Source organism: Prunus avium, chromosome 4 (assembly GCF_965620075.1).
Source record: "Prunus avium chromosome 4, drPruAviu1.hap1.1, whole genome shotgun sequence".
NCBI lineage: Eukaryota > Viridiplantae > Streptophyta > Magnoliopsida > Rosales > Rosaceae > Prunus > Prunus avium.
In genome coordinates this window covers 27,306,232-27,330,575 of record NC_142287.1, presented here as the reverse complement: position 1 = coordinate 27,330,575, position 24,344 = coordinate 27,306,232, and the positions used below count along the sequence as shown (strand labels likewise).

The 24,344-nt window shown below is 36.4% G+C and overlaps 4 protein-coding genes across 5 annotated transcripts; all 4 read right to left on the bottom strand.

Annotated features, from left to right (window-relative positions):
* Positions 1-4,039: 4,039 nt before the first annotated feature.
* On the bottom strand, positions 4,040-7,887 carry LOC110771483 (2-oxoglutarate (2OG) and Fe(II)-dependent oxygenase superfamily protein). The gene is made up of 5 exons (XM_021975792.2): positions 7,599-7,887; positions 6,070-6,934; positions 5,690-5,760; positions 5,285-5,601; positions 4,040-4,446 (listed from the first exon to the last, which is right to left on the bottom strand). Exons 2-4 carry the CDS (start codon positions 6,900-6,902, stop codon positions 5,477-5,479), a joined length of 1,029 nt encoding a protein of 342 aa, XP_021831484.2. The 5' UTR covers positions 6,903-6,934; positions 7,599-7,887; the 3' UTR covers positions 4,040-4,446; positions 5,285-5,476.
* A 2,254-nt stretch (positions 7,888-10,141) lies between these two features.
* On the bottom strand, positions 10,142-13,075 carry LSM2 (Small nuclear ribonucleoprotein family protein). Its single transcript, XM_021975714.2, has 3 exons — positions 12,917-13,075; positions 12,606-12,764; positions 10,142-10,568 (listed from the first exon to the last, which is right to left on the bottom strand). Exons 1-3 carry the CDS (start codon positions 12,917-12,919, stop codon positions 10,449-10,451), a joined length of 282 nt encoding a protein of 93 aa, XP_021831406.1. The 5' UTR covers positions 12,920-13,075; the 3' UTR covers positions 10,142-10,448.
* Positions 13,076-14,705: 1,630 nt separating this feature from the next.
* Positions 14,706-16,189, bottom strand: LOC110772541 (putative glutathione S-transferase). The gene is made up of 2 exons (XM_021976982.2): positions 15,289-16,189; positions 14,706-15,152 (listed from the first exon to the last, which is right to left on the bottom strand). The coding sequence occupies exons 1-2, from the start codon at positions 15,601-15,603 to the stop codon at positions 14,805-14,807; spliced, it is 663 nt and encodes a 220-aa protein (XP_021832674.2). The 5' UTR covers positions 15,604-16,189; the 3' UTR covers positions 14,706-14,804.
* Positions 16,190-16,358: 169 nt separating this feature from the next.
* Positions 16,359-23,469, bottom strand: UBP25 (ubiquitin-specific protease 25). 2 transcript variants are annotated; one of them, XM_088251716.1, is made up of 10 exons: positions 23,329-23,468; positions 22,901-23,206; positions 22,309-22,810; positions 22,144-22,219; positions 21,930-22,022; positions 20,088-20,174; positions 18,980-19,992; positions 18,107-18,235; positions 16,886-17,024; positions 16,359-16,784 (listed from the first exon to the last, which is right to left on the bottom strand). In XM_088251716.1, exons 2-9 carry the CDS (start codon positions 23,085-23,087, stop codon positions 16,922-16,924), a joined length of 2,190 nt encoding a protein of 729 aa, XP_088107842.1. In that variant the 5' UTR covers positions 23,088-23,206; positions 23,329-23,468; the 3' UTR covers positions 16,359-16,784; positions 16,886-16,921. The 2 variants fall into 2 exon arrangements, with proteins under 2 accessions (XP_088107842.1, XP_088107841.1); XM_088251715.1 differs by having other exon boundaries at positions 22,901-23,469.
* Between the last annotated feature and the right edge of the window lie 875 nt (positions 23,470-24,344).

The window sequence follows — 24,344 nt, the reverse complement described above, 5'->3', positions numbered from 1 at the left end:
GATCTATTTCCATGGTTAATATCTTAATATTTAAAACTAAACAACAAATGTAAAAAGAGTTTTAGTACAAAAACAAGGCAATTTCGTAAATTGTAGAAGGAAAATTAGAGTGAGAAAAAGAATTGGGGAAACAACAGATGGACGAGCGCTCAAATTTTGGGGAGAACGTGCAGAAAAGGGAAAAGAAGAAAAAAAAAACAATTAGACATGTTAGAGACTTTAATTTGGAGTAATTGGAGTTAGTCAAGTTAGGGTGATTTTTTTTCATTTTTAATTAAGTGCAAAATTGAGTTTTTATTTTGTGGATGATGTGTCCAGCGTAAATCCCTTAAATTAGATTTTAATGAGGTGTCATATGGAGAACGAAAGTAAAGCAGATCATGATAGAGAAAATCATAATAAAGGATCTGGATCAGTTAAAATTAAACTTAAATTAATGGTAGTTGAAGTGTCATGTTATATGTCGTTAGATTATTACAATGACTAAGATTAAGCGAAATGCGAGAAAATGCATAAACTCTAAATGCAGAGGCTCGGGATCCCTATGCTAATTATGTGGTGTATGTTGAGTGAGATCTGAACTCCAGACATCTTTCAATATGAAAAAGAAAAATAATGCTGGTTCATGGAAAAGGAGGCTTGGGGATGGGAAATCAATCGCTTTCCCATGTTTGGTAAGTATAGACATGGGAAATCGTTGCCTTGCACATGGGAAAGTGAGGGGAAAGTGAAGCCCTCCTCCCCCCTTGGGTTTTGTTTTCCTCTTCATGGAAAAGTTAGAGAAAATGAGCCAACATTAAATACACATTTTTCATGACCATATTATCCCCATTAACAATTTAGAATTAAAAGCATTAAATGCATTCTTTGTTTATTTGATTTTTTATGGGTATAATTGGAAAATTAAACAAACGTTGTTTTACATTCCTACACAAACCAAACATGTGAAAGGAAATAAATTGGTATTTCTTGGTTACTTTCCTAGAATTACCAAACATGGGAAAGAAATCTTGATGTCCTATCCCTTAGGAAATGACATGGAAAATGATTTCCCCTTAAATCCGTTCCATGAACCAAACAGGGCCTAAAGGCTATAGTTGATAAAAAGCTACGTAAGTTGGGACTAGTGTCTTCTGCTAGATGCTGTGGTGATGCAGCTAGGATTTCCAACCACACTCTACCGGTCTCTCCTAAACACTCCTTTGATCATTTCATACTGATCCACTTTTTCTGAAAAATTCTATTTTGGATTTTTTTTTTTGGAACTGGAGTTGGTGCAAAAGGATATATGATTCTGTAGCTAGTTAGCTAGTTTGGTAGTTCTTGCAGCAACTGTTTCTTTTCTGCTTCCTGTTCTTCTCCTTTGGTAGTCCACATATCTTCCACCCAATCGCATACATATGCATTTTCCATTCCATCAACATAAGCAGAAAACGAGAAATTAATGTGTGACAAGTTGACAACATGTCGGCAGGGGCGGCCTTGGGGTGGCGCAAGTGGCGCCACCGCACAGGGCCCCCGATTCTTGAGGGCCCCGAAAAAAAAAATTATATTATATATATATATATATATATATATATATATATATATATTAATATTATAAGAATTGTATATATATTATAACATGCTAAATGTTTGCACAAAAGCATATGTGGTCGAGTTGGCTTTCTAGCGCGCCTCTACTTAACAAAGGTGCCAGAGTTCGATTCTTATTGAAGTCAATCAATTGCCTTTTTATATTTTTTTATATTTTTTTTTGGCCTTTTTATATATATATATATATATATATATATATATATATATATATATATATTTTGGCATTATAACAAGCTTTACATAATTATAAAATAAATAAAAAATAGAAACACCTTTAAAAAAAGGGAAACATCGAAGGTAACCACTAGAAGGAGCATATATATCCCCCAAAGACTTTCTACTCCTCCCCTATCGTTCTTAGAAAAGAAAAAAAAAAAGTTTTCTCCTCTGAGAAAAGTACTTTCTTCATTCAAAACAAAACAAAAAAAGCTTCATGACTTCCTCTTTCTCTTAAACTATGATTTTCTAGTAAGTAATCATCATCATTCATCAATCTCTCTTGGTTCTTTTTCCAATCCTTTGAAATTTTTTGTTATTATTTCAATTTCAGGAATTTCAACACTAAAAAGAGAAAACCATAATTCCTAAATTCATAAAGACCACTCAAAATCAAATAGGCATATTCAAATCTCAATTCAAATTCAGGTATGTATCTAAATTTCAATCTATATATTACATGACTTATTTTATTAAATTATTATCATGTTGATGATTGGTTATATGAGAATATAGTTTTTAGAAATATTTATCCATTTCTTGTTGGGGTTTTCCTCCAGGTTATAGGGTTTTGGAATTTTTCTTTGTAATCTAAACATGCCACCTACTAGAAAATACGTTTTTGGATATACAAAATGACTTAGTTAGTCATTACATGTTTATTGATGGTGACTTTTAGTTATAAAAAAAATTGTTTATGACATTAAGTTATGGCAAATTTTTATTTATAGTATTTTTTGTATTAGATTATGTGAGGCCCCAATTTAAGTTTCGCACAGAGCCCTCAAAATCTCAGGGACGGCCCTGCATGTCGGCATGTCCAAGTATATAATTTTGTTGGATTTGTAACAACATGACGATCGATATGTCACGTGGTGTTACCGTCACATACAATAATTTATTATGTCGATTTGGTGTTATTGTCATACACAATAATTTATCTTTATTTTTATATAAGTACGACTTTGACATGTATATGCTCTCAAGATCTTTTTTGAATAGTTTGTTACAAATTAATTTTCATATAAATTGCACTCTAGGACCATGGGTTGTGGACTCCCATGCTCAAAGCCAGAGTTGGGATTTTTCCATTGAAGTTTGCATCCCGAAAGCAATTTCACCATTTTATGTACTGAACATGAGAAGAAAACTTGGCTCTCCTTATGCATGATGCATCGTTGTTATATTATCAGAGAAGTAGATTGGTAACCCTATCACATGAGATGGCATCTTGTTCGGCCACATGCATATGTATCCTTTTGAAGGGGAAATAACAGTGAACACTTTTTAATGGAAAACTACACGTACTCAAAAAGTGGGCATCCGTCTGCTGCTAGATGCCGTGCTCATGCAGGTACAATTTCCAGTCACACACAGCACCCCCACTGGTCCTTCCCCTATCCTAAAACAAACCTTACATTTTCGTACTGATCTTCTTTTTTGTCATCAACTGGATTTGTTCTTTTCTCCTTTTCTAACCGAATTCGCGTCTGTGGTTTTTAACAGTGCTCACTTTTTAAGATATTATAAGAACATTTGGAATATTAAAGGTGGGAAAAGACATTGAATGTCTTTATATCTAGGCATCAACGTTTCATTAAAGTATATGCCTAAATGCATGACAATAGCTATACGTAAGCAAGTTCACATGCTTGCCGACCATACGAAAGCTACAGCAAATTCCAATCCGAGAAAACCCTATATAAATCTACAGAATGGTGTTCATTATCGTAGTGTGTCAAGCTCTGCATCTTCTTCTTCCAATCTTCCATGCTTTTCTGTTCAAGGTTCCTTTTCTCTAGCTTTCCAATTTTCACTTTTTCTAGCAATGGAAGGAATGGTTAAGTTCCAAACAGAAAGAGTGAATACAGAAGTTGCTGTATCACAGTTCATCTCAGTGAGAATGAGCAAACGCCCATTGACAAAAATGTTGGATACAATTATGGAGGAAGAATATGATTTGGGGGTTGATCAAACCTTGCGGTCCCCAATCTACAAATCATCTTCCTGCCATCTCACCCAGGATTACAGAGCTGGTCAATCTTGCTAAGCAGCTCGAAACCACCATTTTCATAATTTTCGCCAAGATTTAGAAGAATAAGGAGCCTTGAAATTTAAGTCATTGCTCATTTTCAGGGAGGAACAACTGTTCACCTACTGCATTATGTTGTTTTGCATTTTTCACTGTTTCTCATGGAAATTTTTTTTAGCTTCCGAGGAGAGGATATTGTGAATGCTGTAATTTTTTGTTTCATTGAATAAAGCAAATAAAGAGCCATTAGTTTAAATCTAAAGGCTCTACAGCCAAAATAGCTAAACATTAGGAAGGAGCAACAGAATCAACAGTACACGACATCCTGCAAATCAAAAATACTATACAATGTACCAGCAAATCACAAACTACTTTGCACTAGGTCAAGATGTTTCACAGTTATCATAGAGCCTGCACTATTCATGAACAATTGAACAATGTTTGAGAGATGAAACAGTCCTTTCTTTCACTAGTGTCTAAACTTTTAGCCACCCCAAGCTCCCCTTGTGGTGACAACAGGCAGCAGTTCAACATCAGACTCCCTCTCGGGGGTAGTTGAGCATAACAACTGATCCCCTAATAAAACAGTTCCTCACCGAAAGCTGCAAAACTAATCACTTCGTATTGTCAATATGCACAAGCTGTTTATTAAGCATGATAGGGCCCGACATCTCCAAAACACAACCAATAGATATAAAATCAACAACAGACTTCAACAAAACAAACACCATAGTATCAGAACAAAAGGTTATATGAAACCAAGAAAATCAGAGTCGAAGTCATGAAACCTAATGACCCATGTTTTTAGAAAATTTACACCTCCACCCCAAAAGAAACTATAAACACTGAAATTTGATCCAATGTCAATGACTGATTAACTAATCCACAATCTAACAGTGAGAAGTCAATCTCCATCAATAAGAGTTAAATAGATGATTCTTCCATCATTAGATTTCTAGATTGCTCACCAATGATTAATCAACTGGTGAAACTATATTCATGGTAAGTGTACATTTAAAAGCCAAGGACATATTAAACTGACTCACATGTAACTTAAATAATAATTAGTATTTTATTTGAAATTTTTTAATACAAACATAAATAAAGAGTAATAGATGGAAAATCACTCATAAACCCTAAAGCATATCATAACATCCTAATTACAAACACATTTCGTTTTGAACATCAACACAAATAATCTCGCATAGCTGATGTTAATATAGAAGTTCCCAGCATAATCTCAGGCAAATAAATGTCAGAATTTATAATATGTGGGTGATCTTCATGGGTTAAATCTACAGAAAGTAATAAAGGGTGCCCAATCTAACCATAAAATAAAAATAAAATGTAAACAAATCTCATGACTTGTCTCTTTTAAAATACTTAGATGAATGCAATAGCAACAGATTCCATTGACTGATATTTATTTAATTTCCCTACCTCAAGGATGCTGCATTGTTTTCTTTCGGAGATTTTCTTTGGTTTCCCAGTTTGAGAAGTCCTCAAATGATGAATCTAATACCCAGACTAATGATAGGGTGATCCTTCTAATATTCATCTTAAGTCTTCACTGGTCCCTGCTAAATGTGATATAGATCAACCAGCAACCAATTCATCCCTTAAAGTACATGCCTATGCATCAGAATCTGAATCCTCATGCACTGTCACTGCTAGTGTTGGAGTTTTAATTGATAGGCAATGAATTGATTGCAAGAAGTTGAAGTAAGCATACTTGATATCAAACTGCATATCATACCCTGCCATACATAATGGAACCTCAGTATCTAACCATATACAAAGCTGAAAACAAAAAGTGAGAAAAGTATTAAGTTCTTGATCCCTTACAGTAGTTCACAGCAATAGTGCGTCCTCTGCTATCTGGACTTTGTCTAACGTGATGAAACCACATACTTGGCCTGCATTAATTCTAACATATCAAGATTTGAAAAATACTGTGTAGCTTAAGCATAAAGTTCCATATCATAGAAGTGTCAAAGTAACAAAAACAATATGCGCATCTTGATCTGTCAATTCTTTTCATATTTCATATGTTGTTTACCAATCCAAAGCAAACACCCTTAGTCTATGGAAAGGGCCAGGTATCAATGGAAGCAATTAGGATTCCCATATTTGCAACAAAATTGGAAGTGGCTGAAGTCTATTGAGATTTAGAAACCCAAAAAGTCACAAGAATCAAAAACAGGAAAAGGAAGGCAGAAATTTACAAGTATAGAATATCTCCAGGGTTGAGAGTACAGCGAAAAGGCTTAGGACCATCAAAATACAAAGGAAAGTTGGAGAGCTGCTGATCTCTATCCTCAGGAGAAGGGTAAGGATCGACACTGCACCACGGCACGTATCTATCTGGCTTCTCTAGTTCCAATGTGAACTCTCCGATGTCATGAGAATATGAATATTGGGCAGCTGGGTACATGCGGATGTACATACGATGCACATCAGTGGGAGGAAGGAGCAGGAAATGCTTCTGGCCCGTCACCACAGCGTAGAGATTTTCATAGTGGTCCTTATGAAATGATGTTGTCGACAGATGGTTGCCAATCCACATGTTGACTGCATCAGGGAGGCAGCCAAGGGCCTCACTGGCCCATGGGATATGGGGGTCGCAATCTGCAGCTAACGCAGAATACTCCGACAGAAAGCAGTTGTTCTGCTGCTGCGCATAGGCCACCAGTTTCGATGGGGACTCATTGTTGGTAATGAGGCTGAGAGCTTCAGGGAAGGGCATGCGCTGCACGTGAGCGGAGGAGAAGCAGCGGGAACCATCCAAGGGGACAAGGGCGTCGGCTTGGCCATGTGGGGTGAGGTGAAGGGAGACGTCAGCAGAGGAGAGAGCTCCTGTGAGGTAAGAATCATGGGTCCAAGAGGAGAGAGCCGGCCAATGGAGGGTGGCATTGGATATGATGCAAGGCTTGTTTTGGCAAACAAAGTCTCTCAGGAATTGGAGTGGGGTGGGTGGGCACTCCAAACGATCCACTCTGCCCGAATCCCCTAGACTTAGCTCCCTAACTTCTTTCCACAATGTTTCTATTTCCTCCATACTACTAGTCCAGTTGTCTTTGCTCCTAGTGTCTGGAATCAGGGGCAAGGCAGGATTAAAATATGAAATGAGCAAAACCTCCAAAACAAGCATATTCTTTCTATCATCATTGACTAAATTTGGTATGAACAAATTACTAAGGAGAACATTTTCAGACTTTCAGTTCTCTAGATGCCACAAGAATAACACCCAGATAATGTTTTTTTCAGACAGCAAATATTTAATTCTTTCACAGCTAGAAATAAATGATAATAAAATTTTCAGACTTTCGGTATTATAGCTACAACACAACCAAATAACTGCTACTAGAAAACACCAGCAACAAAATCTGTCTTATAACAAGCGCAAAGCAGCAACACAAACCAACAGCTCTTACAGCAACCTACGCGAAAATTAACTAAAAAATCATTCACTCCTGTAACTGCAACACAACCAAGATAATTTCTATAAACTAACCAGAAACACAAGCAGATAATTGTACAAAATTTATCTCAACACAACTAGATAATTCTCATTCAGTCTTAAAGCTTCTTAATAAAAGAAAACCGAACCAGCTAGTCAGCAATGCAGCAAATACCACAACAGAACAACTCTACAAAAAGCTTACATGGGAAGTACACCCTAAACTCTAAACAAGAAGCTATAAATTAATCCTAAACCTAAACCCAAAAAAAAAGGTTAAAAATTGAAGAATACCTTCTAGCCCTCTTTGGTGGGAATTTCCGAAAATGCAAGAGTGAGTGATAAACTAACTGACTGAGGTGAGGCTTGAGAGTGAGACCGTCCGAAGAACAAGAAGAACCGAACCGACGGAGGGAAAGGGGGCGGTGGTTTGGGTTCAGTAAAATGGGCCGGGCTAGTGTCCGCTTCGAGGATGAAGAAATGGGCTCAGCTAGCGAATATGTGAACATATTTTCATGACAACATCATGAGAACATAAATGGCTGGTGCTGGCTATTGTGCACCCGGTGTTCCACAGTTGATGAGGTGCTGTATTTTTTTGTTCTTTTACCGAACTTTAGATTTTGTTTAGTGCAGATTGTGTTGGGCTTTATGGGGTTGTGCTCCTTTTTGAGCTTTTCTTTGTAATTTCTTGGGTCTATTGTGCCAGTATTTCTTTTTATTTTTGGGCAAAATCTTCCATTATATGGTTATACTATTTATTAAAAAAAAAAAAATGACCCTTCTAATGGCATTAGTTTATACTTTATAGATATTAATTTGTTAGTTTCAATATATACACTTTATCGATTTAAATTTTTAAATATATATTATTTGTATTCAATATTATACAAAAATTATGTGTATAATACGTGAATTTTGTGTGTATTATTGAACATTTTGTAAGAAATCAAGTGTATTAAACATGAAAAATACATACGTACATGTACAATACAAGTATCAAACATGAAAATGCTAAATTCTTTATACGGGCAATAACTCTAAAAAAGTAAAACTCAAAAGGATACAATAGCGACTCGAGTAATGGCCTAATAGTAATGGGTAATGCTCTAAACTATCGATAAACAAAAATTGGGGAAAACAATTTTTTTTTAAACAAATCACAGTATCTATGTATTATACTCTTTATTAAAAAAAAATTATAAAAAAAAACCCAGCACAGCTATATGGTTTTTCTTCAATCCCGAGTATAGCCGCGAGGCTATACTATTTGTTACAAACAAAACAAAGAGTACCTTCCTAGCGCTAGAGCCCAACTAGCGATCCGGCGCGATGTGTCAAAACAGTACCGCCGGGCAGCTAGACGATTTTTTTATAATAAAAAAATCGTAGTATGGCCGCTCGGCTATACGCTTTAAGTATAGTATATTTAAAAGGAGTATAGCCGCGCGGCTATACTATTTATTAAAAAACAATTTTTTAAAAAGGACACTTCAATTGGCATTACTTTATACTTTATAGATATTAATTTATTAGTTTCCATATATATACTTTATGGATTTAAATTTTTAAATATATATTAGTTTTATTCAATAGTATGCGAAAATTATGTGTATAATACGTGAATTTTGTGTGTATTATTGAAAATTTTGTAAAAAATTAAGCGTATTAAAGATGAAAAATATGTACATACGTGTACAATACGAGTATTAAACGTGAAAATGGCAAATTCTTTATATGAGTAATAACTCTGAAAAAGTAAAAAATCAAAAGGGGACAATAGAGACTCGGGTAATGTCTTAATAGTAATGGATAATGCTCTAAACTATCGATAAACAAAAATCAGGGAAAAACTTTTTTTTTTTTTTTTTTTAATTCAGAGTATCTATGTAAAGAGTATAGCCGTGCGGCTATACTCTTTATAAATAAATAAATAAAAACCGACCACTGTAAAAAAGAGTAAAGCCGCGCAAAAAAAATCCCGAGTATAGCCGCGCGGCTATACTATTTGGAAAAGTAAAAAACATCACAGCATGTCACATGTTCTTCGAAATAGCTAGTGTTTCTGGGCAGCATAATCTTTGATATATTTTGTTTTGATTCTTAGATTAGTTTCAACTATTTTTTTAAACGTAAGACTAATAACTATTGAGACCATCAATATTGTTAAAACATTACTACATTAGTAGATCATCAATTTACAAATCGTCCTCATGACGGATAATGTCACCCTCTAACATTTTTGCTCACCACCCTTAATTGAAGGTGAGTATTACCACTGCGTTAATTAACATTTGATCAATGTGATTTACCTACATGCTACAAGAATTTAGACAATTGAATACATTTTTGCTCAACACCCTCAATTGAAGGTGAGTATTACCTCCGCATTAATTAACGTTTGATCAGTATTATTTACCTACATGCTACAAGAATTTAGAAAGTTAAACTCATCCAACAACGATAATACGGTGGCATTGCTCACCAACAATTAAGGATGGTGAGCAAAAATGTTATTGTTATCGGCAAAGAGAGGTTAGACATGCTAAACAGCTGACAATGACCTTATGACAGTCTAATTTTTCAAATAATTACAAAGATAATAAAGAGACATGAAATTTTGATCATTGCTCATTGCAGGAAGAGCCCACCTGCTGCATTATGTTGTTTTCACCTAGTTTGTTCTTCCCCTCGGAGCATCAACAAACAAACAGTCATCTTGCAATTGAGCGCAATTGGGTTGGTTTGTTGTTCTATTTTCTTAACCTTTATGCTTTGTATCTCAACAAATTTAATTTTACCGGCTCCATACATCAACCATGAAGAAGAGAAAAACAAAAAACAAAACGTAATAATCAATTACTCTGTTACAAACTCTGGGAAAATAAAAGTACAAATGCGTTAGGATAAGAGGTGTGCATCACAAAGATCATCCTGGCTGTCCCCATTTTCATGGATGTTAACTAAAATGTGCACTATATGATTAAAAAAAAATATAAAAACTACTTGGCACTAGCTCAAAATGTTCCATAGTGATCGTAGAGCTGCACTGGGATCTAATTGGAGAAACCTTCATGAACTGGGAAAAGACTAGACATAGCAAAAACAATTACATAACATTTCAGTGCTCAAATAGCCCTTTTTTCAGCCACCACGAGCTTCCCTTCTGGTGGCATCATGCAGCAGTTCAACGTCCACTCCCTCTGGGGGTAGTTGCACATATCTCACGACTGATCCCCTAATAAAACAGTTCCTCACTGACAACTGCAAAAATAAATTATCGTCCGGTTGTCAGATTGGAAGGCTAACATGATATTAAAGAGTAAGTTCAATTTCAATTTCCATAATGAGTTCTTTATGCATAACAGGGGTAGAAAACACAACCAGCAGATAAGATCAACAACAACAACCAACAGACCTAAACAAAGCATACACAGGAGTATGAGGACATATAAAAGGTGAAAAACCAAGCAAATAATTGTTGGTCATGAGTAACAAGTTAACAACAACCAACAACAACAATCACCACCCCCTCCCACAAAAAAAATATATGACCCCTGGAATTCAATTTAGATTGGTAACAGTTATAAGGCAGTCTCTATCATACAGAGTTGACACAGGTGATCCTTCCATCACAAGACTCACGGTGAGCATTCATATCACAAAATCCATAAAATATAAAGCTCACTTACATGTCAAATTCAAATCAATAGTAAGTATATGGTCTGCATAGTTTTAAAGTAATAGAAGCGAAAACCCCAAAACTAGAGTACAACACATTAATTTCAAATACATTTAATCCTTTCAAGCTACTCAAGTGCCAGCATAATCCCATCAAAACATAAACAAATCATATTTGATTAGCATATTTTGTCACTATTCACTGGAAGTAAACATGTGTTAATTTGGAATCATCAATATAAGTGGTGGAAGCAGCCATTCCAGCTCACACGAAATATTCAGTTCTTCCCATTACAATTGGACGAGTCAAAAGAACAACCCCATGCAGTGGTTCCACGCCATTTTTTTCAAGACTTCCTCCACGTATGATTCTTTCAGAGTGGATCTAAAAGGATAGCATTTTGGATGAACGAGGAAGAAAAACTTATTTCTCCATTCCCTTAAAAGATTCTTTCCCATGACTTAAGTTCAGTTTTATAACAGTATAACTAAGCTACAATATGCCTGTTAGTAAGCAGGTCAGACTTGAGAACTTGATTTTGCCTCTTTCAGCAGGCAACAATATGAGAGAGAGAGAGAGAGAGAGAAATAAATTTAACAGAGTTTTCTTGTAGAGGAAGATCAAGGGCCCTGCACCTTTCTTATTACACAATCACACATACCAGTGGGTGGTTAAACCTGGCTTCATTTTTCCTTCTTTATGATGACGCAGAGAACTGGGAAAGTCTTTTTCAAATTTTTTTAGAAGAAGAAAGCCTTTTTCAACTCAAACAAGCCTTTATTGGAAAAACAAAATATATGCTTCTTTCCAGGAACTGGCTTGGGCTTGGGGGTCCTCAACATCAATTTTCATCTTCTACTAAGAACTATTCATTATCATATTCTCCATAAAATCTCTAAAACCATATAATTTATCATTGGTTCTATGATATCCATGCCCTTTAAGGTGTACTGTTACCCTTTCTTGCAGCGTTAACTTGAGTAAACTAAGTTTTAGAAACCTTCAAACAGTTAACAAAACAAAACAATGTCAGATAACTATCTCTCATTTTTTCTCTTCATTTTTTTGTCCTTCTAGCTTATTGAATAGTGTTCTATAATGCCTTATAGTGGTCTTTCATAACTTTCCCTTCCACTTCATACGTATTCCATGAATCATACTTCTCCGCATTCAACTCATCCCTTTTCTCTATCTTTGCTTTATAATCCAATTAACTAACATCACATAATGAACCAAAATGCCCCACCTAGCCTTTCGCATTGGAAATTCAAATACCCACCCATCAATAAATATTCTACTTATGATCACTCCGGAGTCGGCACATATCCAAGGAAATGGCCTATCACTATAACTACTGTTATTCATCTGCTATTAGAACTGAGTTAATTATGATAAATTCTAGAAACTAAAAAGATGGGCAAATTGTCAAAACGAAACCACAGAAAACAGACCAAGATTTTTTTTATTTTTTAAAAAGAACTATTATTACCCAAAACCCTAACTTTTTATCACAAAGGATTATCCCCTCAAAATACTAAACCCTAGAAACCAAGTATACAACACACAGGCACACACATGTACACAGAAGAGTCAAAATTTAAGACAGAGACGATACATACCATGTGCGGGTACTTCTCTTGGTCGACGACCCTTGTGTTCTCTAGCTTTATGTTGAGGTACTGATCCACTGAGTGCAGAGTTCCTCTGATTGCAAGATCATTCTTCAGCTCCACTGTCACTTCTCTGCCCACCAACTCCTTGAAATAAGAGAAGAACAACTGCACACACGCACGAACAAAAAATACCCAGTTGAAATTATGGGTTGCCGGGAAAATTCAAAGAAAATCTGCAAGAAAATACAAATAGAAAATATGGGGGAAAACCCATTATGAAAAAGTTCCTGTAGAAGAAACTGGGAATTGAAAGTTACCATTTTTATGCACGAGATAAGAGAGAGAGAGAGAGAGAGAGAAGGAGATGGTGAGCCCTTTTGGGTTCCCTAGGATTGAAGTTGGGGACTGGAGCTTGTTCTACAGAACTGAAGAGTAACACGAAGAAAAAAGGGTAGAGGTGGAATGCGGAGTGGCACAAATAGGCAGAGATAAATTTTGCAGCTACAGGCTAGCTGGATTTGGGGTTTCTAGATTTGAGCCTTATTGGAGCTAGCACGGCCCTTCCTAGCCTTTATCTCTTTTTGGGCCTTGGTCCCCTCATACAAAGATGGGTCCAAATGTTTTCGGTTTGAAATCCTACGATAAAAAGTTACGAGTTTTTTCAGTTGGTTGCAATGGTTTAATTAGATTCAATGGAAGGGATGAAAAGCCAAATTCACATCTACAATTTTACATTCGGTTGAAGCAAAAATCACATTCATATCTCTCGGAGATGTAAATAGAATGTAGAAATGTATTTACATCTCTAAATTTATATGTTGTATTGGTATTGGAGATGTTCTTATTAGGTTTTTAACTTTTCAAATTGGAGTCGAAAACTAAATTGGTTTCGGGTTAAAGTATGTCACTATCTTAGTTGATAAAAAAAATTATGAACTAGCCTAGAGCATATATGCTTCCCATTTTGCATCTAAGTTCGAATTCCCTTTCCCAACGAATATCATTTGTATAAAATAAAAAAATATACTGAACAAGAATTATAGGTACAAAGTTCAATTTCCTTCCAATTTCTCACTTACTCTCAAATATCTCTTGGTATATATTTTCTATTTCTTATTACGTGTCTATCCTATTCCTCAAATATAGGGTTCGCGAGATGAGGGCAGTGTCCTTCATGAATTAAGCCATTCCAAAGGTGACAGTGACGGAGTAAGGGAAGGAGTGCTGTATCTGCTTGAAAAACCTGAAGGTGGGCGCTGAGGCCATGGAGATGCCTTGCAAGCACAGGTTTCACTCGCCTTGTCTCGAAACGTAGCTGCTCAAGCGTGCCTCCTGCCCACTTTGCAGGTCCGCCATGCCCATACAAGAGGAAGCTCAGACCACCGACATGGTTAAGGGGACAGCTTCAGAGCAACATGATCATGAAGAAGATATGGATTACCGTAACATGATGAGGCAGATGTTTAAATACAACCCCAGAATAAGCCCATACGACTTCATGTTGTAGGGTTTATGAGGGACACGGTAAGGCAATATTTTTATAGTGGATATTTACTCATGAAGATGATTAGGTTTAGGGTTTCTGAGGGGAATGCTAAGGCAATATTTTGGTGAAGATAGGGATTTTTGGAGCATCTGTTGGTCGCAGACTAGACGGCATCAGATGTAACAGGTAGTTAAGTTTTCATTCTTAGATAATAAGATTGTTTTTTGCCACACTTGAGTTCTAGATCGGATTTGATTATTATTATTATAATGACTTCTTTATTTTTCCTATCAGCATTCGTAGATTTTCAGTATACTTTGACATGGATAAAATAGATTTTGAGTATACTTTGACACATGTAAAGCGAACTTTTTATCACTCAGTTTTGATTCACTTAATTAGGAGACAATTTTGAGGCAACCCAATATAATACTCTCCCTTTCCCCCTCTTTAGCGAATGACAAAAAAAAAAAAAATTCTTAACCACTTGAGCTAAGTATTAATTATGTAATATTTTTGGCATTTGGCTAATTATTTCGTTCTTCATATAACCTTAGACAAAATTCTGAACTGATGGTTAAGTTTACTTGCTTACTCTAATTCATATAGTTCTTAAAAGCAAAATAGAAAATATTTCATTTTATTTAGAAAACTAGGGACAGGAAATTGTAATTTGTAACATGAAGATCATACATTTATTCCTAGATATATATACTCTCTTAGCTATGAATCTCAAACTTTTTCCTAAGCTCCAAAAGGAAGTCATACATTTTGTACTGATCAGGCAGAGACTTGGACACACTCTCCCTCTGCATGCACCTCTTAGCCCAAGCCACAAGCCTTGGACACTCCTTCACCATGCACAGGTTTCCACAGGTCTCTAGCGCATAGAACCAGCTATAGAAAGGGATAAGTGCCACGTCAACTATGCCAAAGCTCTCACCCCTAAAGTAGGTCTTGTCTCCCAACTCATTTTCCAACAGCTTGAAGCACTCTATCAGTTCCTTCTTTGCTGCTTCTTGGATTTCACCACTTGTTCCCCAAACCAACTTTCCTGTAGAATAAATCTGCAACAAGAAAGAAAACCCAGTTTGAAAACATAGTTAAAAAGTTTAACCCGTGCGGGTTGCATGTAAGAGCCAAGTATTTTTCTTTTCGTGAAAGAAAGTAAATAAATTACGTAAGGGATGGAAATTGACAGACCTTCTTGTCAACATAGTCAGCCCAGAACCTGGCATGGGCTCTATGATAAGGATCAGAAGGCAGCAGAGGAGCTTTCTGATTCCAAACCTCATCAATGTATTGAACAATGATGAGGGATTCGCATACGGGTCTTCCCTTGTGGATCAGGACTGGGATTTGCTTGTGAACCGGGTTCATCTTGAGAAGCAGAGGGCTCTTGTTGCTCAGATCTTCTTCCCTGGGTTCATAGTCGATGCCCTTCTCTGCCAAGGCGATCCTCACTCTCATCGCAAATGGGCTTGACCAGAAATCCAATAAAACCACTTCGTCTGCCATTGCTCGCTACCTCTTGAGAGTCTCTGCTTGCCTTTTGGTACTTCTCTTTCAATGCTCTCTGTGCAACAAAGCCAAAGCAAGAGTGAGTTTATTTATACATGGCATGGGTAGAGAGAGTTGTAGAATTTTCTTTGGGTTGGTTTGTCTAGGCTCTTCCCCTGTCTTATCACTGCTTGCGTAAGAACCACATAGGCATAGCTAGTATTTTCCAGAGCCGACGACACATAATTCACATAAGTCCTGCCTCACAAAAAGAGAATCGGAATGTTTTACCATCTATCCCAATCGAATTTGTTTATTTATTTATTATACAAGCAATCGAATTTGTTTATTTATTTATTATACAAGCAATCTTAGTTGGACTCAAATACATGATCGAACCTACGACTTCAAGTGCAAAGGTAAATACTCTCAACCATGTATCGAAAATACGACTTCAAGTGCAAAGGTAAATACTCTCAACCATGTGAACTACAAGCCTCTTGCTATCAAAAATTGAATCTTTAAGAACCCGTTTAACACATAATTGAAGAGAATACTAGAATTAAACTAATAATTAAAAAAATTTAAAATTACTTCTTTTTTTTTTTTTTCTTCCTCTTAAAGAAATAAAATAAATATAAACATTGCAATCGAATGGTAAACTTGTTATGGTCCGATCAAGACAAATTTCCAGTGCAGCGTACACCAACAAATAACTTGTTCCAAAGTAATAATAAAGTAAAGAAACCACCAACAAAGTCATTAAAAAAACGTGAACAGAAAAGGTCTAACTATTTTAGATGGTTGAACTCAATTATCCATGTTTCTCTAACTACCGGATCACATTTTGAAGAAGAAAACAGTGATGATCCATAACAATGAGGGCTAAATACTGATTATACTGCCAAAAGGATATCGTACATAATGAATAGAATTCTTGACTTTGTTCTCTGCCCAAAACCAACTACACAGCCTCAAAGGACGAAAAAATTTCGGCAAGATTTGAATCACCACTTTCATCTCAACTTGACAAGATGCATCTACAAAAGTATATCGCCGTTGGCAAACCATGACCGCTGACACCAGCACTTGCTGAAGAAGAGCTCAGTTTATATCATAATCCTCTCCTTGCTCGGGTGATATCTTCAACACCACAACAGGATTTATACAATTCACACACCAATTCCCGCCAGCTAACACTGCAAATGTATATCAAAGAAATTATTCGATAAAAGGCTGTCATGCCACCAGCCTATTTCTCATTCAAACATCTTGATAGTAAAAGGTTCCTTTCACATACCGTGTTCGGAGTTGACAAAGCACCAAATTAATGCCACTATTTTTGGCTAAATGATCGAATACGGTTGACCAAGTCCGCTCTCAAAGACTCAGGTATTTGTGAAAGAAAAGCTGATTTGGAATCCACGATCAACAACTTCCTGCAATGCATAAGTATAGACAGATGGATGTTTCAGATTAATGCAAGTACTAACACAATTTAAATACCTGATCAATTACCAACAATGTTATGTCCCGACCAATTAATACAAGTAAATGTAATTGAGAATATAAAACACAGATAACTAAAGGACTAAATAAACAGTATTAAAATTCAGAAAGTAATGAGTTCAACTCAATAACTGGGTAAAGCAAAATATAAATCATTGCAAGAAGTTAATTTACCCAAAAAAATAATGTTGAAAAAAGTTGTGCTGTGCGTCCTTGTTAGACTTACCTAGATATCTCAAGAGTTATATAGGAAATGTAAAAGGCCTCTTAGATACATGAATATTGTCGTGGGTAACCAAGTAATCTCCTAACAGTGTCTGACTCGTTCATGCATGCTTATTTAACATGTCACTAATGTTCTAATATGTTATGGGTAGAGAGAGGGAAACCGAAGTTTAATCAGGAAAAAGAAATATTCCCTACAGATATTCTAGCTTCCACCAAGCATTTAGGGTGGTAAAATTGAGCGTGTCCATGATTAGCAACGTTGAAGTGACTTTTTTGCTCCTAATTAGTGATTCTCAGGATAAACATTATCAACTAACAATGGATGGATGAAATGGTATAAAGGGAACAATTCAAGAGAGAATGTTTTCCTAGGGATTCAATCAACTAAGGGTAACAGAAGCAGAATCACAAAACGTCACTAATTGTTGACAATCTCACTCAAATCAGCAAGCCAAATGCTAGATAAAGTGAGAATACTTGCAGAGAATTTTTCACTAAAGAAGCATACATATACTAAATTAAAGAGCTAAAATTTAATTTAATTTTTTCTTTTTTAAATTGATGAAATTCAGCACTATGAAGGCTAAACTGCAGAAGTCTAGAGAGAAGCTTTCATCAGGATAAAAGACACACACCCACCCAATCGAATTCTATCACAGTTCATAAACAACACGGACTGGCCATATGTATAACTCAAAAACCTTGAAAAGAATTTATACAATGAAGTTTAAAGAACCAACAAGTTTCCTACATACCAATGTTAAAATGGAAAAATAACACTTACTTCACTTCATCACTGTTCGGATCGGTTCCAACTTGCTGTGCACATAACCTTTTCTTTGAACGCATAAAACTGTGCACTTTATCTGACCAGCCACATGATCGCAAAACTGAAGAAGCTTCTTTCTTGAGACTAATAAAAACATTATAAAAAAAAGTGTTAAAATCAATAGAATATATAACCAAAAAAAAATTGAAAACAAACTATAGACTGGCATGAAGCAAATTATGAAAATTATTTTTTGACGCAATAAACTCGTGTTACAGGTGTCCGCAAAAAAAAAACTCAAGCTTACAGGCAACCGAAACATGGAAAGAAGAAAACACAGAAACAATAATTAATTGCATGCATCATGGAAGAAAACCTATGAGCCTGAAATCTGCAATATAAAACAAACTGGGCAAGTCCAGATGTCACAGAGGAGGGAAAATTATATGAGACCAACGAAGTTATTAAGCAGAAACAATAAACTAGGGGTACGCATAAAAAAGAAACAATCAATAAAGAGTACCAAGTAGACAAAATCATTCAAAGAATGTCATAGTCATTAGAAAAATCCAAGTATATGGGCTATGAACTCATATCAATACTTCTATGAACTCATATCAATACTTCTAAACCTAAAACAACAAACATAAAATTCATCACTTGGGGAATAGACATTCTTTTGGCAGGGCAGGGGAGGACACATGGGGATATGGAAGACAGATGTATGCCTGAACTGGAGGTATGGGATCATTAAGATAACTAATCCAGAAGACTATGCAATTCATAACAAACAAATCTTAAGCCACATTTCAACACCAGATCCTAATCAAGATAAGTTACTACAGAGTGGGATTTCATTTCAATTGAATGTTGTAGAGTGCCACATACATTTCCTTCAGTCCCTCAACTTCTGCCCGGGATTGATCATCACGTGCAAACAAAATGCATGAATCCTGAGATTTTCTTTTGGGCCCAGAGACCCCAGAGTGGCCATGGAGACCACTATTATCCAATTCACTGTGATCAGGCACTTCCCCTGCTGTCAACCTGTCTCGTGTACCAATACCTTCACAGAGTTCAGTTTTTACTGAACCAGTACCACCATTTTCTCGTGATAACAAAGAAGCTTTGCTACTGTTACCACCAATAATATCAGACTTTTTATCTGTGTGTAAACCATCCTTGTTTATCAAAGATGTCTTAGCTTTCTCACGTTTCTCCAAACTAACTGGGTCCTTAACATCTCCATTCAATCCTATGGACTGATTCTCGTAAGCAATTTTTCCATTATCAGTTGCAGGTGCTCTTTTACCATTTGATTCTAAAGATAGATTCTTGTGAGCAATTTTTCCATTATCAGTAGGAGGAGTTCTTTCCCCATCTGATCGAAATGATTCATCCTTATAAGCAATTTTTCCATTATCAGTTGCACGAGGTCTTTCCCCATTTGATCCTAAGGATTGATTTTTGTGAGCAACTTTTCCATTATCAGTTCCAGGAGCTCTTTCCCCGTTTGATCCTAAGGATTGATTCTTGCAAGCAAATTTTCCATTATTAGTTGCAGGAGCTCTTTTGGTGCTACAATTTCCACTGATATTAAACTTCATCCGTGGGCTAGAAGGCGCTTTATCAACCTTAGATATGGCTGAGATATCCTTCCAAGAAGACTGTTCATAAGGTTTTGTTTGTGCTCCTTTCGGTGGAAGAGCAGGCTTTGGGCTTTTAGATGTTTCACGGCCATTACAATCACGAGAACTCACCCCATTGGAAGCAGTGCTAGCTGCTGGCCTTTGGTTGGTACGAGAGAAGAAAAGGATGTAAACCTTTTCAGATAATACCTCTTGCAAGGTGGAAAGCGAGACAAATGAATCATTGCAGCGATACCACCGACCCATGGCATCCTGTAGATTATGAAAAAAATAAGATTAGCATTTAGTTGATAATATATGCGTTCCAAATTTACTGATTGCAGGGAAGGTGATAGGTGAACAGAGACCTTAATATATGCATAATAGTGACCAGACTCTGGTGAGAAGCCTGAATGCACAATAGTACCAAAAAGCTTATAATCAGGCCGCAGATCCTGCATTGCAGTTAAAAATTCAACAGCATTACTAGTAGGAAAGAAATTGTCTGCAACATCTCCCAAATATAAAAGGAATAAGTAGAAACAAAAAGAAGTCTCATGAGACTGGAGTCAAATAAACGCCTGCATTAGCATAAACCAATGTTTCTAAGAAGTTAAAGAAAGAATCTGGAGAAAAGTAACATTCTTATCAGATATCAAGAACTGGACTGCCTCATATTGAAGTGCAAGAAAGGAGATACACAACAAATGAACCTACAAAGTAAGTAATAACATTTCCAAATGAATATACAACAAACTAACGTGCATTTGATATGCAAGAAAAAATACAAAGATCATGATGCATCTGCATCGTAAATTACCAAATAAAGTACAAAACACATATCAGGACGATTCATTTACTAGAATCCAACAAACAATGCATTTTATTTCTCCAGTGATGCACCGTCACAGCCTTGTTAAAGTACAATAAAGAACATGAAGCTGAAAAAGTCGAATTTTGCACAGAGAGAAGCAGATATGTTGGATATACAAGTCAACTCAACGAAGCCTTAATCCTACTATGTGAATAATTAGTTGAATATCTCTTGTTCAAATTTTTTAATCCCTTTATATAGTCTTTTCTGGCTCCCGTTTCTAGCACTACATTTTTCTTTTTTGAAACATAGCTCCCTATTTAATCAACCAAGATAATGAATTGGAGATTCCTTTTCCAACCAAGTCAACTCCCATATTCACGCTTGATATGCAGATTGAAAATATAATAATTAAAATTGCAGCACCATCCATACTATATTAGTATATTGTGATCACTTTAGCAAGACAATAAATAAAACAATGTACATGCAACTGTAGCAAATTTTTGACCATGTTTTTTGTATTCCCCTTTACTATATCTTACTTAGTTTATAATGGTTGACTCAGAATTTTTTATTTTTTATTTTATTTTAAAGAAGGTGATTAACTGCCAGCGTTAACTCTTCTTAAGAATAACATCAAGGGTACATCAATCAAACTCTTGACTATTTTCTTTATAAGAGACTCTTGAATATCGATTACCATGGCATTTGCTTTTGGCTTAAGGGCACTCTGGACTAACCTCTTTGTTTTCATCTAAGAAAGAAAAGTACTGACATGACACCCCATCATAGCATTGGAAACTGAATCACATAGATTTCAACAAGCTTTTAGTGCCAACTGAATTCAAGCAAAACTTATAAAGCACAAACACATAAAAGTTGGAACAAATTACTGTACCAGACATCACTAGCTTTTTATTATCCTTCAGTTCTATATCTTTTAATTAAATTTCTTTCCAAGTTAGGGTTCCTTTAAAACCTTTGCTAATTCAATTAGGCCTGCCTTGTGGGGAGGTATCATGACAGATCTTATAATTTGAAATGAACTGGATAGGTTTTTTCATAGGTTTAGTATAGGTTGAGTATTATCAACATTGTACACATGTAGAATTCTATATGTAACATATGTGCATTTTCTATATGTGTATATATCTTATGATTTGTAAAGAACTAGAAAGCGTTCTCCTTGATAGTTATTTAGTCAAGGGTTCAGCTTAACACAGAGGCTGAATTTGGACTCTTTACCCTTAAGATCTAAGGATTGCTAATGCAGTCTAGAAACTTTTTGAAGGTAACCATTGTTATACTCAATACGTTCACTTAGCATCCAACTAGGCCCCACTATCCAATTATGCAACTTAATTAAATTCACAACTTAAGGTCTCAACTGTACCTGGCTTGCTTTGCACATGAAGCTTGAGAGTACCAAAACATCCTCAAATGAAATAGATTTATCAATCTTCCCGCCAAATATACCCTCAAATCTCTACCAACAGAAAACAACAATAACACTGTCAAGTGATAAATAAATAAACACAAAAAATGGAAGGATGGAGCAACTTAAGCACCTAATAGCAAAAGGATATTAGGAAATAAGATAAACTCACCTTAAGTTGGATAACAAGAACATTGGGTGCTTGAAGAATAGACATTTGCTTCCTTGCTGCCACCAATTTGTTACAACTAAGAAAGCATAAATACCTCAATCAAAAGCCAAAACACAAGAGAAGTACTAAGCAAACAACAAAACAATAGAGAAAGAGAGATGATACCTTTCGCATTTGTACTTGTTCTGGCCATCCAAAAGCTCAGGCTGAAAGAACCTTTGCAGGGCGTCTTTAACCGAATTACTATGAAAAACATCAAGACTAATATCCATTATCTCATCAACCTTATTGGATTCTGTGCCACAGGATAGACACTTCACCTGGCTCTGCAAAGCTCCCCCGAATATCTCCTTCACCACAGTCGACGTCGTCGTCGTCGTCCCATTACCTATGCCATTGGCCACGTTGCCGTTGCCATTAGAGCTGGCAGTGCGCCGCAGCTTCTTGAGGCGAAGGCAGGTGTTGTGGCAAGCATCGATCACGTAGCGGAGAAATTCGTGTGCGTCTTCCTGGCGACCGCACCGAAAGTGTTCGGAGAAAATCCTGAGACAGCTCTGTATCTTCCGCGGCGCATCTAGACTGAGATCCAGACTGAGCGAGCGCACTATTCGCTTCTCCAAAATGCAAAATGGACAGTCGCGCTTCCGCTCCGCATCCGAAGAGTCACCTACAGATTGAATTCGACATTGAATTGAATTGAATTCAAATTCACACACAATCAATCAGAGAGAGAGGGGAAGAAGAAGAAGGAACTTACAGAGAGAGGTGTGTTGGTTGCGGAGGCAGAAATTGGCGAGAGGAGGGGTGTAGGTGAGGCACTGAAGGACGCTGTTGAGGTAGCAAGAGTTGCCGAGGTTCGTTAACCCTAGAGGTGGGCCCGTCTTGCGCTTGTGACTCAGTAGACTCGGCTGCCAACTCATCTGCAATTGAAATTGCAGGCCCATCAACGTTGACGACGACCATCGCACGACGCCGTTCTGCTGCTGCTGCTCCGTCCGGAACAACGCCTCCACCACCACCACCCCAATAGCATATCTCTCTCCAATCTCTAGCGCCTTTTTTTCTTCGAATGAAAAAATCAAATTAAAAAAAGAAGATAAATATTAAATATTTTGTTTGTTTTAGAATTGAATAAGAAGAAGCAGGAAAAAGTAAGAAGGGTAAGGGAAGAAGGTGGGTACGGACAGAGACATAGAGACGAGAGAGAGCTGCTGTGAAGAACAAGAAGCAAAAAAGCCTCCCACCCTCTTTACCACCAAACCCAAAATCCCTTGTCTGATTTTCGAGGGTTCATGTCTTCCTTCCTTCCCTCTTCTCTTCTTCTTTTGCCGACCCTTCTTTAGTAAGTATCTTGTACAGTTGGACAATTGTTTTCTAATGGGCCTTCTTCTTTGGTTGGCTTCTCTTTCAAAAGGCCCATGAAATACCTCTAACTTGGGTCCATATCCCTTTGCTGAATTTCTTTTTTTTTCTTTTTTTCTTTTTTTTTTGGGAGTCGGGGTTTTCAATTTTTATTTTGGGTGATACAAACCAATATTTGGAAAGACGATGCGTAGAGATGTGTTTTTGGTCCTGTAAGGCGAGGCATAAGTCTTGAAACATTGAGGCGTAAGCCTTCTGAGACATAAATTATTTTCATAATTATAAGAAAAATTTATAAATAATACAATATAATTAAACTAAACCACTATTGTCATTGAAGCTTAATAATCAATCAACATAACTAAATGTACGTACTAATTATAACAGTTCCGATCTCTTGGACCACAGGTGTCTAAGAAATTGTGGTCACTTACCGTTAGATATTAATCTAACGATTCAAAAAAGTTTCTTAAAAGGAGTCCAAGAGATCGGGACTGCTAATTATAATAGTCTATCTTAAAACTCAATTGGTAATACAATTGAGAGGAGGGTTTAGATATGCAACTGAGAAGAATGAATTTGGAATTTAAGTCTATTTGATTTGATTGTATTGGGTAGAGAGAGAGAGAGAGAGAGAGAGAGAGAGAGAGACTTATTTGTTAAACCAAACAATAACTTTTGCAAAAAAAATTTTTTTTTTAAAGTTTAAAACAACATCCAAAACGCACAGGTTCATTAAAACCCTAAGGTGACCCACACACATGCATCTTCTTCCTCCTCACGCAGCTCCGCCTCACACGCCAGAAAGCATGCCTTCCTATGCCTCGCCGTCAACGCGC

Coding starts and splice junctions, on each gene's coding strand:
- LOC110772541 (XM_021976982.2), bottom strand. CDS start 15,603: ATGGCAGACGAAGTGGTTTTATTGGATTTCTGGTCAAGCCCATTTGCG. Junction 15,153..15,288: donor CTGACTATGTTGACAAGAAG/GTCTGTCAATTT, acceptor TTCTTGTTGCAG/ATTTATTCTACAGGAAAGTT.
- LSM2 (XM_021975714.2), bottom strand. Junction 10,569..12,605: donor AAGAGAAGTACCCGCACATG/GTATGTATCGTC, acceptor TTATTTTTGCAG/TTGTCAGTGAGGAACTGTTT.
- LOC110771483 (XM_021975792.2), bottom strand. CDS start 6,902: ATGGAGGAAATAGAAACATTGTGGAAAGAAGTTAGGGAGCTAAGTCTA. Junction 5,761..6,069: donor CCTGGAGATATTCTATACTT/GTAAATTTCTGC, acceptor GAATTAATGCAG/GCCAAGTATGTGGTTTCATC. Junction 5,602..5,689: donor CACTATTGCTGTGAACTACT/GTAAGGGATCAA, acceptor TATGTATGGCAG/GGTATGATATGCAGTTTGAT.
- UBP25 (XM_088251715.1), bottom strand. CDS start 23,087: ATGGGCCTGCAATTTCAATTGCAGATGAGTTGGCAGCCGAGTCTACTG. Junction 22,023..22,143: donor TTCTTGTTATCCAACTTAAG/GTGAGTTTATCT, acceptor TTCTGTTGGTAG/AGATTTGAGGGTATATTTGG. Junction 17,025..18,106: donor CCGAACAGTGATGAAGTGAA/GTAAGTGTTATT, acceptor TATGCATTGCAG/GAAGTTGTTGATCGTGGATT.